This window comes from Trachymyrmex septentrionalis, unplaced genomic scaffold (assembly GCF_001594115.1).
Source record: "Trachymyrmex septentrionalis isolate Tsep2-gDNA-1 unplaced genomic scaffold, Tsep1.0 scaffold80, whole genome shotgun sequence".
Classification (NCBI taxonomy): Eukaryota; Metazoa; Arthropoda; class Insecta; order Hymenoptera; family Formicidae; genus Trachymyrmex; species Trachymyrmex septentrionalis.
Genome location: NW_017305988.1, coordinates 3054505 through 3067548, shown reverse-complemented (window position 1 = coordinate 3067548; position 13044 = coordinate 3054505). Strand labels below are relative to the sequence as shown.

Below are 13044 nucleotides of genomic sequence, written 5' to 3'. Positions count from 1 at the left end.
TGTATTGTATATATGTATATATATATATAAAACTGAATTCGCAGCACATTTACATGTACATGCCCAGAGCGCAGAAACTGCGTCATATGTAAGGGTGACATGAGTACAATCGCAGAGTTTTGCTCATCTTTTCGCTTTAGTATTTACAAAAATAATATGCATACTTTCGGTGGTACCAGTCACTGATTCAAGCACACATGAGCGTGCAAGTGTCACACTGCAAATGCATCGTATCTGAACCTCGATCGCTTTTACACACACCTTGGCGATACGTTAAACCATCGACATATAGTACTGGATGGAGCATAGCATTGAAGTCATCTTGACAGATTTAGAAAAAGGATGTTTCGGGGTAATAGCATGTCTTCCCTCTCCTGAAACAATTCGACCAATAGGACAATAGTAGAAAAGAGTTCCGTGCCGAAACATTTACCTTACTCTTTTTAGGCCTGTCAAGACGATCAAAGAGATTTCGCTGCATGCTCCATCCAGTATTATATGTTGATACGTTGAACAGCAGCTGATACATCAGCAATAATTAGCTTCGCGTTTATATAACGTTAGCTTCAATGCAAACGACAGATGTGTGATTTATCTAGATTAGATGATCTCTCAAAACTATCTTGTGTTTGCCAAAAAGGATTTAATCCTCTTTAGTTTTTGTCTTCCTCTCGTTAACGTTGTCAATAAACACGAAGCTACGTTGGAAGATACATTCTTTCTCCTCGTAAAGAATTCATTCTAGCGAATAGAAGAAATACGGCGAATAGAGAATTGCTGGAGAAAGGTACATACAATTCAGGATATTCTTGCGGACAAAACTCTAGCAACAAAACGCATATTATGGAATTGCTGTCTTTTTTTCTAAAGATACATTTTCACGAGGCATTAAAAACTGACCATTTCAGCGATAAAAACAATATCGAATATTATTAATTTTGATCACGTGATCCTTTTTGTCGCTGGAATGATAGATTTGAGCAGTTTGTGAAAATGTACTTCTAAGGGCATTGTACAACTGTTACTTTGCAACAGTCAATCGGAAGCATCAATAATTACTAGGTACGTTCCATTTGATGACACAAGTCGACACAAACATCGTTCTATCGTTATTACTTACTAAATGTAAAGAAAGATGGAATGATGCTTGTGCAGACTTGTGTCACTAAATGGAAAGCACCCATTATTGATATTTGTAACTCAAAAGTATTGACACTTTTAATAGGCTGTTTTTCTTTTAAAAGACACAATCGACACAAACATTATTCTATCTTTTTTGATATTCAATGAATAATGAAGGTAGAATAACGATACTTGTACTAATTGTATTTCGTAAAAAAAGAAAGCAGCCATAATAAAGAACCCTTTCTTGCATCTCTACATTTGATACATACTGAAAATATAGTGTTTTTCTCAACAAACGTTTATGGAAATACATACGATTTACTATCGTATAAGCTTTCAATTTACAATCTCATTTTCATTCCACCCTTTTTTCTCTTTCCCTCTCTTCTCCCCCCCCCTCCCTCCCTAACCATACTAATAATTTCACTCTCATATCTTTTTCGTTTATCGTATACAAATGCCACGCACGCACGGATATATACAAGAGAGAGAGAGAGAGAGAGAGAGAGAGAGAGAGAGAGAGAGAGAGAGAGAGAGATCGCCTTGTCTTCTATATATTTAAAATATAGCAAAACTCTTTTAGTAGTTTATCGTCCTATTGGCTCATTTTTTCCTCCTTGCGCAAAAGAAATACAATTTCACTTCGTACAAGACAAACATTCATTAGGTAGAAAGCGAACGTAGAAAGACTATATATGTCGGAAAGTTACTATACAGCAAATCGCAGATCGCAGACCGCAACAATTATACGTCTATTTTTTATTCCTGCAGTAGACTGCACTAAAACTCTCTTTTCCGCTTTCGCCAAACATAGCTATCTCACTTTAAGTTCCAAAACTAGTTATACACTAGTTGAGCACAGAAAACAGATCTTATATTGTCTTATTCGGATGGTCTTTGACCCCAGCGCGATTTTGTCCTCGGTAATCTAGTGGGTAACGACGAGCTATCACTGTCGCTCAATTTCCGTTTGACGTTCAGCACAATACCGCTTTTGGATGAAATTTTTGAGTGGGATGTCATTTTAGAGACGTCTATTGTCGGCGGAGTTGATGGAAAAATGGGAAAATCTTCATCTTCAAGACCGGGCGGCTTTGGCTGCTCGGGAGTGAAATTCTTTTTGAAAGAATCCGAAGGACTTGGCTTGTATGATTTATTCGCCTCCAATGTAGGCTCCGCGGAAAGCGGGAGTGACGACAGAATCTGAGGCGATATCGGTGCGTCACTTACGGAACCAACAGGCGGCGGCGTTAAAACGAGCAAGGATGATGTTGACGATGACGATGACGATGACGACGAAGAAGAAGAGGACGGTGGCAGCGCTGACACTACAGATTGCGCTACCGTCGCTGCCGCGACTGCAGCCAATTCTTCTTCCGCCTTTCGGATCAAATCCAGATCGCTCAAAGTACTCAATGTACTCTTGCTCTCCTTGGGAACTTCTAGCGACGCTTTCTCTGATTGACTAATCTTGGAAGAAGGCGAAGGCGAATATCTCTCCGGGTTTTGATAGAGCGTGGGTAAGAATGACGCGCCAGGCTTAGACGGAAGATAAGGATCTACTTTAGATTCTTGCCGCTTAACGTTTGCCAGGATCTCTTGTAAATTCGGCGGTATAGTAATGTCTGAGACTTTATCGAGGATAGGCTGCGTGAATTTGGAAATAGGTGGCGGAGGCGTAAAAGACCGCGCATTTGATGGACTGTAAGCTTCCTCACAAGCGTCGGTGGGCGGATCTAATCCTAAACCCTGAAACAATTGTAGATGAAGATATACAGAGAGTAGATAATAAAGGTGGAAATTCTCATGATTGATCGCGCATCGATGACGCGCGTGATTAATGGAAACAAGCAAGCGTATTTTCAAAAATCCGTCTATATTTCACTAATTAGAAATTATTAGGCAAGTAATAGAGAAATTAACAGGTAAAATCCATTACAGCTTTAATAGAAAACTTATCGAATAAATCTACTACTTTTACATTCCATAAATGTATTTCAAAAAATTTTATTCAATAAGATTACATCTATGAATAGAGCTACTACAGATATCTACTTCGAATGATTGACTTGATTATTTGAAGATGCATATATTTCTCTGATACGGACCATTAAAAAGATCGCAATTTACGATATTATTTTCTACGACAATATAAGGGTGCAGCTATCATACCAGGATTTCATAAAAAAATAAGAAAAATTTATCTTCATTCTATGTTATACAAGTGTTGACTCAATTCTCTTACATGTTGCTAAATGGTCAACTTCCTCATAAAGTTTGATTAACATAAGGCTTCTAATATCTACGACGATAAGAAACTCAGAGGTCTTTCAAAGAGTAAGAATCTAGTGCAACTTAGGAAATTAGATCGGGATGTATTGCAGCAGAATTCAAAATCAATTTTATTTATACAAGGTAATTAAAAGGTAAATAAAAAGACGTAGACGCGATAACAAATTGAGGTTGCAAAATAAATAAGTGGAAATTCTCACCGGCAAAGTAGGAGTTGTTTCATCGAGAAACGATGAGCTAATGTTCTGTATCTGTTGCCTCTGTTCCTCAATTTGTTGCTTCTGCTCCTCGATCTGCCGATTCAACTCATCCATTTTTCTTTGTAACTCTGTGGAGTTCTTGCTGGATGAAGATAAGATACCCACGGTATTGTCAACAGTGGGCTGCAAATTGTTTATATCGTCGTCCATCTCGCCAGGACTATATGGCTCATCTCCGTCATCGTCCAAAGTGACTTTACCGGGCGATGAGGTCAGGTCGATCTTTGATGATAATTCCGGCACAATCTTGCATATCGTTGCAGTATCTATAACGCCGCGCGACATACCTATGTGTGCCTTATTCAAAGATTCCAAAGTCATTTGTGTTACTGCCGCCGGCGCTTTCTCTTTTGTTGAGTCTAACGCGGTCGCTTTGTATAACATGGGAGATGAAGAAGGTGACGGCGACAAGGTTTTCTCCTTTGGCACGCTGATTAACGGCGGAGTATAACTTCTATCGGATGTCTTGGACATTTTCGAAGATATTGTCGACACAACTGACAATCGCTTCTTCTTGTTGCGAACTATAATGCCGAGAAGTAGATGTGGCCGGTGCTCCTCAAATCCCGGACCGTTAAGCGGCATTAGAACTGACGGTATCGTACTCTGATTCGAGAATGGCATTATATAAAAGTCCTTGATATTTTTGGAAACATTACCCACAACGCCCAAACGGCTTCTACTGTTCAGATAACTATACAGAGTTATGTAAGGAATCTTCTCTTCGTCATTCGCAGCTGTTAATCGAATGATTAGAATCTCTTTCGAGCCGCTTCTTTTCATTTTTGAAATATAATCCCAAACAGTCTCGTGACTGATCCTACCGACAACGTCGACAGTATCTGGTAAATCGTCCATAAGATCCTTGGCGTTACCACTTACTTCTTGCGCGGTTATAAAGAATTTAGCGACATCAACCATATTAACAAAACCGCGCCAAACAGTCTGCCAACTGCCCTTCGTTGATGTTTCCTTGTCTGTAATCTGCTCTTTGTCTCTCTCGGATTCCTCATTGATATCGGGCGTCTTAATCGTAACAGTAGAGCTGGGTTCTCTGTCCGATATATCGGAATCGTTTCCATCAATCGTATTCGTTGTCGCCTCGTCTTCTATGTGCCGCCACAGACGGTCTTCTATCAGTTTTTCCACAGGTGGTGGGGATATCTCCTTCTTCTTCTCTGTTTCTCTTTTATGTTCCTCTTCCCGTTTATCAATGTCCTTAGATTCTCTACTGCCGCTACGATTTCTAGAACGATTGTCATTACTCTTGTGTCTGTCCTTTTCTCTCTGTCGCTCTCTCTCCCTGCTCTCCTTTCTACTCATCTTGTCTCGATCTTTGTTTCGATCTCGATCTTTATCCTTTTCTCGCTCTCTGTCACGCTTGCTCTCTTTATTTCTGCTAGATTTTCGCTCCTTGCTCTTGTCTCGCGTCTTGCTATGATCTCGATCACGACTATGACGATGCCGACTGCGACTTCTTTCCCGTCGATCCTTACTCTTAGACTTTGCACTATCGCGATTTCTTCCTCTCTCTTTATCCTTCTTCTTCCGATCGTCTGTGTTCTTGAATTTTTTTGTTTCCATTTGCGCCGTTAGTTTATCCTCCTTATTCTTATCCTTCAAATCGTCAACTGTGGAACTTATGTTTTCGCCGTTATTTAATGCAGAAACGATATCCTGCACCGGAGTTTTAGGATCAACGTGATCGATTCCACCATCGTTCTCGATTATCTGTTCACCCTTGTGAGTCTTAACAACAATCGACTTGGCCTGGGCCATCAAATCCAGTTCGTTCTTCTTTATCATTTCCAGCTGATGTTTGGTCTCCTTCTCGCGCCACTCGGCTAATTCCTGACTGGCCATCTCATCCGGACTTAATCGCACTACCGCATCCGGAGTTAATGAGTGATCCGCAATCTTTCTAAACAATGTCAGATTCTTGGTATCCTTTATATTAAATACTAGACTCCTATATTTCGCTTTGTATTTAGAACCGGTGTCCTTGAAATACTTGTACATCTCGAATTCTATGTTAAAAGCCAAATCGGCAATTTCCTCATCAGTTAGTTTCAGATCTTCAGTTTCTTTTATACGGCTGGATAGTAATTCTGTCAGCGATTTTCGGATATTCACTCGTATAGGTTCTGTTTCTGGCTTTTTTACCGGTGTTAACTTAATTTGTTTCAATTGAGACGGTGATGACTTTGATTCTTGCTTCTTAATCGGCGTTTGCTTTGGCGAACCTGTTGATTGGATTTTCAATTGCGTCTGTGTGACGTTCTTTGATGTTTTCAATGTTACAGGATTCTTTCCTGGCGTTGTAGTGATTATCGTCTGTTTCAGCTGTGCCGTTTTACTGCCCGATGATACTTGTTGCATAGAGGGAATTATTGTAATTTTCTTGTTGGGTGCTAAAACAGTTTGTTTTGATCCAGATACCTTGGTATAAATCGTCTTTGGCATATTTTGCACTTTAACTGGAGATACCTGCGTAATTTTTGCCTGAAAACAATTCCCATGTCTTTCCGTTAATTTAAGATATATTTTAAAGAAATTTCTAAATAATCTAGAAATTCTAAATATTTTATATTATTTTTTACCCACACTTTTGTATAAGTAAAAATACAGGGTGGGCCATCTATTGGTACGTTTTTAAAAATGCGATCAAATGAGCATACATTGATATTTTTTATTAATTTTTTTTTTGTTGTGAAGCTAAAAGTATCCGCGTCAAGAATGAAAAACGATTTCGTTCATGTGGCTCCCTCTACTGGCCTTACAGTATGCCATTCGGTCACCCCAATTATTATATAACGTATTATAAAACGTACCAATAGATGGCCCACCCTTTACAAGTTACGTAAAAAAATTTCAAGATTATCTGAAAGTACTCATTAAACTGAACAAAAAATATCTAATATATGAACGTAGTAAGAAAATTAACTCTGAATTAGAAGTCAGAATTTTAATAAGTTGATGCTTTTATTTATGGCATATTACAGGAAAACAAAAATAGCTGCAAATTTTTATGCAATGCTGATGAAAATCATTCGATTTGAAAACTTCCGCACAAGTGATTATATCTCTATTGGCTGTATTCAGTAAAGAGAGCTGAGATAATTTAGTAATTCTTTAATATAATTAGTTCATACTTTTAGTTCTTCGCTAGATCGAAATGTGTAGAAACCAATTATATTAAAGAATCACGCTCATTGATCAGTTTTCTCTGTTGAACGCAGCTAATTACCAGCAAGACATTAGTTAAAAGGTGGCAACCGTAGATACAGGATGTCCCAAAACCTTTGCATTTCCTTTTAAAAAATTTTTTTTTTAATATATTGTATTCTAAGACGAAAAGTTTAATAATGTCAAGCACAATAATGTCAAGGCAATAATAGTTTTTAAATTATAAGCAATTAAAATTCACAAATCACAGAACTTTTATCTGCTAAGCATGATGATGTAACAAATGTTCTTGCCTTTAAGAACGTTTAAATCCTATGCACAATGGACGAAATATTAATAGTTCAATTTATCAGAAACTGTGTACTCCAGTGTAACTGAATTTTGATAGGTTAAAATCTTAGTCCGAATATACAATAGGTGTTTTAAGCCTTAAGCCGTAAGAAATTGACCAACTAGTCAAATGAAGAATAACCCCGGATCTACAATAGATTTTTAAGTCTTAAACCATAAGAAATGGATGAATCACAATTAATTATTCTCTTCGCATTCGACCGTAGTTGGTCAATTTCTTACGGCTTAAGGCTTAAAAATGTATTGTAGATCCGGGGCTAATACTTATTTCTGTTTCTAATATTTTTTCTATTGTGGGTGGCCTTTAAAAGCGTTTTTCAATGAAAAAACTAGCGAAACACTAAGTGCAATTATAACAAATTAAAAACAAGTTAATTCATATATTTTTAATAAATAATTTAATCCTTTAATTACATTCCTTGTTGTTATGATAATTTCATAATCTTAAAACGATCCAATTATTAACACTAAAAATATGTAAAACGATTTGTACTTAATTCCACCAGTGTTGCACTAATTTTCACAATGGGAAACGCTGTAAGTTGTTATACAAACATACATTAATATTTTAAATAAAAAGTTATTTCTAAAATTTTTACCATAATACAAGAGAAATGAATACGATTTTGAATTTATTTTGAGACCCGACACATGTTTCATAAAATTAAATTGATATTTTGTACTATTATATTCCGATATTATGTGTAATCACAAGGATTCTGTATAGAAACACAGAAATAATGTCTTAATAAAAAAATTGCATATTTATGTTAATCTTTCATTAAACCCCTCCCTTCCCCTCCAATTCGTGATAGCACTTGTCACTATGCCCGAGCGCGCGAAATTTCATCTGTAATTTATAAATTTTCTGATAATTTAATAACTATTACAGCCGCAACATTTGTATGTATTACAATTTTCATCTTGCAATTAGAATATTCCAGAGAACCCAATTGTTAAAAAAAAATAGATTTTGAAGCATCCTATGTATATAAAGTGCATTTCTTCTGTCACTTCTTAGATTAGATTAACAATTGATGTTATTAAATTTAATCTGAATAATTGCTAAATAAATATGTAATTGCTAAAACAAATGACTATTTTACATTTTTGCTTAAAGCAAAATAATAAGACGATTTGTTATAAAATAAACACGAAAATGGAAGAAACAGAATATTTTTCTTAAACATCAGAAAATGTATAAGATAATTCCGTTTTTATTTATCGCATGTAATAATTTTTATATAGAAGCAAACAAATAAATTGTTTTGCAAACGTAAAAAAAATTGCTTCTAATCTGAGAATAAATCTTTCAATATGCTCATTAAATAATTCTTACTGAGTATATACACTATCTATCCTTTACGTCTCGATCTTTTTCATGATATCTTGTATATAAATTTTAATTTACTTATATATATTGTTAGATTTATTTTATTTAACACGTACAGGTTTTCCAGATGTTTGGATCTGCGTGACGAGCTTTCCGCCTATTTGAAGTGTATTGATGTTATTAGCCTCTACTATTTCAAAAGTTGGATTCTCTTTCAACCATGTTCGCAAATTGGATCTGAGAGGAGCATCTGCGCCTAAAATAATAAGTCATGTATATCACACACGTACATAGGCAAGCGCGCAAAACACATACAATTTTGTCTAGGTGAAGTTCTACCAAAGTTTTGAAGGTGATCTTTGTTTGTTTTTTGGAACAGTATCTTTTTCTTAACTTAAAAAGGTTAAGCCTGCTTCGAGAAAGTTCATTGACTTATATAGATATATCCTCCAAGGTCATTCAAGGTCATTTAATTCTCGGTAATTGTTTAAAATTTTAGTCTTTTATTTTCTTATCAATAAATTTCAAAATCTATCGAAGACGTTCCACTCATCATCAGCAAAAGAATATGTTTCCAACATGCTGGTGCTCCTTATAATGACCACCGAGTTCGAGAAATACTCAACAAAATATTTTCCAATTGGTTAGGAAGAAGTTACCCTATATCGCGTCTAGGGAGAGACCTATCATGATCCACACATTTTGTGATCAGAATGGAGGACTCGAGCGCGTTATTGAGTTCTGCATGTATTATTGTCGTAATCTTAAGCTGCCCAAACATTCTCTCCGTGGATGCGGTATAATAATTTGTATTGGCAGGCAATTATGATATCTGGATCTTCATTATCAGAAATGATGAGTTCTTGTTGATACACTTTATTTTTTATAAAGTTCTACAAGAAAACTCTACAGTCGTCAGATCCGAGAACTTGTTGTTAGTAAGAAGGATATCATACTTTCTCTTCCTATCCAATGACTAAACATTTTTTAATTTGGATCATTATGAGAAGTACTATCAGTATGGGGCGATGCAATTGCGCACTGTAGTAATTGCTCACTGCCAATCACAGCGACTTCTGCATAGGGAGTTTAGGGTTATTTTTTTTTAACGCTGTGATTAACTTGTGCGCAATTGAATCGTGGGCAATTGCCATACACTCATCAGTATGTACTCTAATGACAAGTGGAACATCTTCCAGGAGATTTTGAAGTTTACTGATAAGAAAATAAAAGGCTTGAATGATCGTAAATGGCTTTGAATGATTTTGGAAGACCAATATATAGATCAATAAACTATATATATAAATAGGGTTTACGCACTAACTAAAAAAAAAAAAAAGATACTGTTTCATTTTAAAAAGTAAACATCATCTTGAAATCTCAGAAACATCTCTGCTTGGAAAAAATGTGTGTCCATAAAATGTCTCCCATGAAATAGAGCAAGGACTATGGCATACAAAAAACTTAAGCAATAAAACATAAGCAGTAAGTGAATTGGCCAATCACAGTAGAGACCATGAGTTCGTAAAGTAAGCAGTAACAAATTCAACATGTTTATTTTCTTACTGCTTAAGTTTTTCTTAAGTTTTTCATGTGCCATGGCTTTAGATTTTACTTAAAACATTTTGCTTTCAAATAACAAACAGTTCGAGAGATAGTAGAAAATTATAAACACCCTGTATATGCATGCATATGTAATGAAGTCCGTCTATTCTGAACAACTCCATTTTATTCTCAATTTTCCTCTGAATTCTTACTTTTATCTAATGATAAATACGCAAAATAAAATATATCTACAAACAATTTATAGAAACAAAACAAGTAAAAAACGAAAGATATCGCGTTTGCTATGATTCCATGTGATTACATAGAAAATGAATAATAAAGTAGCAACATATAAGAAATCAAATTTCTAAAAAAACTTGATATAGAATAGAGGAATTTAAATATTTTTAATATTTAATGAGAATCATATGTGATTAACTTACCAGTAAGAACTTTACCAGTTTTTTTATCAAAGACTACTACCCTAGTCTCGTGTTTTGCCTTCGTAGTTTCTGACATAGGCAATTTTGCAGACTTTATATTTGATCCAGATGGCACGGGTTTGTCCTTAGTTAAAGTTTCCTGAGCATGTGCAAGAATACACGCATCTGAACAATAAATGCTAGAATTTCTGGCTTCTTTCTTACAAACAACACATTGCATTGTGCTGGAAGCTGAAGCAACACTGTGGTCAATGGAAGAACTCGACGGAGATATTTCTTTCGGTAATAGATCTTGCGATAATGAATTTTCACCCGCTGATTCGACTTTTGCTTTTTGTTTTCCGGATAGCGATTGCAAATTTGACTTTATCTTTTCTTCTTCGGCTTTCTTTTTTAGACAATTTGGACAAACCCACTCTATGCCTTTCTCCTCCATTTGTTGACCTATCATACATTTGTATAAAATAAATATCGTATAACATAAATTAAAATAAATATTTTCTCTCGTCATATTCTCTCGTCATATATATATACTTACCCATAGCTTTACTGACATGTACACATTTTCCATGGAACCAGTCTTCACAAACATCACAGCATATCATAAATCGATTGTTATGTGGCCGTTTGCAGATACACCATAATCGATCCGGATCGTCTTCCGAATCTGAATTATCTTCCTCATCATCTTCGTCATCTTCTTCTTCTTCATTTACTTGTTCCGTTTTCAATTCATCCTTGTTATGTAACTGTTGTTGAACTGATATCTGACTGTATGTTAAAATAATTATTAAGTTTTAATCAAAAGTATCTAAGTAGCAACGATGTTTAAGGGTTCGTTCGTTTAGTGGTTGAAAAAATATTAAAAATATTGATGTATATTGTCAGTAATACTAAAAAGTCTAATCTACATAAGACGCAAAATGCAGATCATAGAACACAGGATGCAGAAAATTGGATAAGCTTCCATTTTTGCGTTCTGTATCCTGCGTCCTGTATCTTACGTATTGCGGTCTACAATCTGAAATACGTTTCATTTACGATCTGCATTTTGCGTCTTATATAGATCGGGCTTTAGTATTACTGACAATATGCATCAACATTTTTAGTATTTTTTCAACCACACGATCAGTATTATTGACAATATACATATTTTATTTTAGTTTGACATACATTAACTATTGTATTGTGACATCTGTGACATGGATCCTGATGCGAATAAAGCGATATTGATGCTTGAGAATCAAAATCCAGATCATCATTAGTACTTTACATCAATCTATCAATATTAACTGCACAAGATCGATAATATTGTCAGTATTTGTTAATACTGGCAGTATTATTGATTGTGTAGTGTCGCCTTAATATTTACTTACGTTATTTGAGAACCATATATTTATAACTAGCTATAGAAATCAGTGCGAAAATCGAAATTTTTGAAAAATCTACATATTATAAGTTTACAATTAATAAATAAAATTTTATTATTAGAAAAAATATATATCATTTTATATTATATATAATTAAGTTTATTAGGATTTAGTTTAGCGAATGATTCAAACACTCGCTCTAAAGCAATACATCCACCGTGGCCGAACGATCTCCAAAGACTGACAGAGATTACAAAATTTGTACTACTTATTATATCGAAATAATTCTTTTTAATCCTAGATTTTCGTATACTTACTTTTATACTACCCGAAACGCAGTAAACGTTTATATTTAATAAAAAATAAAGGGATTTTTTATTAAATATAGAACGCCGAAAACTTACAAGCTAGTCACATGTATCATATCTATGGACAGTTAAAGTTTTTTTCAGCCTTAATCCAGGTTTTCAAATTATATTATAAAAAAGTTAAGCAATGTGAAAAATCGCATAAGGTACGTTGGACCCAAGAGTGGTTGGCTAGGGTTAATATAATACTGAGTGTACATATTAAACTCTGTAAATAATTAATTCTTATTGCGAAAAATTACCTCGACCGGGAGTCTAATCCAGATCTCTTGCTTTCTGGGCAAGCGTCCTAAGCCTTTAGACCATAGAGGCATGAGATCTAAAGGCTTAAGACGCTCACTCGGAAAGCAAGAGATCTAGGTTCAACTCCCGGTCGAGGTAATATTTTTCGCAATAAGAATTAATTATTTACAGATTTTAATATGTCATTCAGCATTATTAAGATTGTTCGAAGATGCGGAAAAGCATCAAATCGTTAAATTGCTAGTCGTCAATTTAATTCGTGATATTACTGTGGTAGTTTAGTAGAGTTAGCATTTCAAGACTGAAAAATCATTTCGGCGCGCGTTTCAAAGGACTACATATATATTAGTATATAAATTCACAAAAAATCGTACAAGCATTTAAGATCCAGCTAGACCGTTTAAGGCATTGATTTCTATAGTGTTATCACATATACAGTCCTATAATATATTATATCATATTTATACTTTATTCTCATACTATTATTATGTTAATAAAGCAATATTTGATGATAAAAACTGCATTATA

At 34.9% G+C, this 13044-nt stretch overlaps 1 protein-coding gene across 5 annotated transcripts in view; it reads right to left on the bottom strand.

The window, feature by feature from the left end:
- Window positions 1–1658: 1658 nt before the first annotated feature.
- The window catches only part of LOC108754705 (titin homolog), a 22447-nt gene continuing 11061 nt past the window's right edge, over window positions 1659–13044 (bottom strand). For 3 of the 5 annotated variants that reach the window (XM_018497204.1, XM_018497207.1, XM_018497205.1), the window contains 5 exons: window positions 11074–11306; window positions 10536–10979; window positions 8664–8803; window positions 3618–6179; window positions 2008–2874 (listed from right to left, as the gene is read on the bottom strand). In XM_018497204.1, coding sequence (XP_018352706.1) covers window positions 2008–2874; window positions 3618–6179; window positions 8664–8803; window positions 10536–10979; window positions 11074–11306 — 4246 coding nt within the window. Of the gene's footprint in view, window positions 2875–3617; window positions 6180–8663; window positions 8804–10535; window positions 10980–11073; window positions 11307–13044 lie in introns of all 5 variants that reach the window. The other 2 variants (XM_018497206.1, XM_018497208.1) reach the window with 2 other exon arrangements.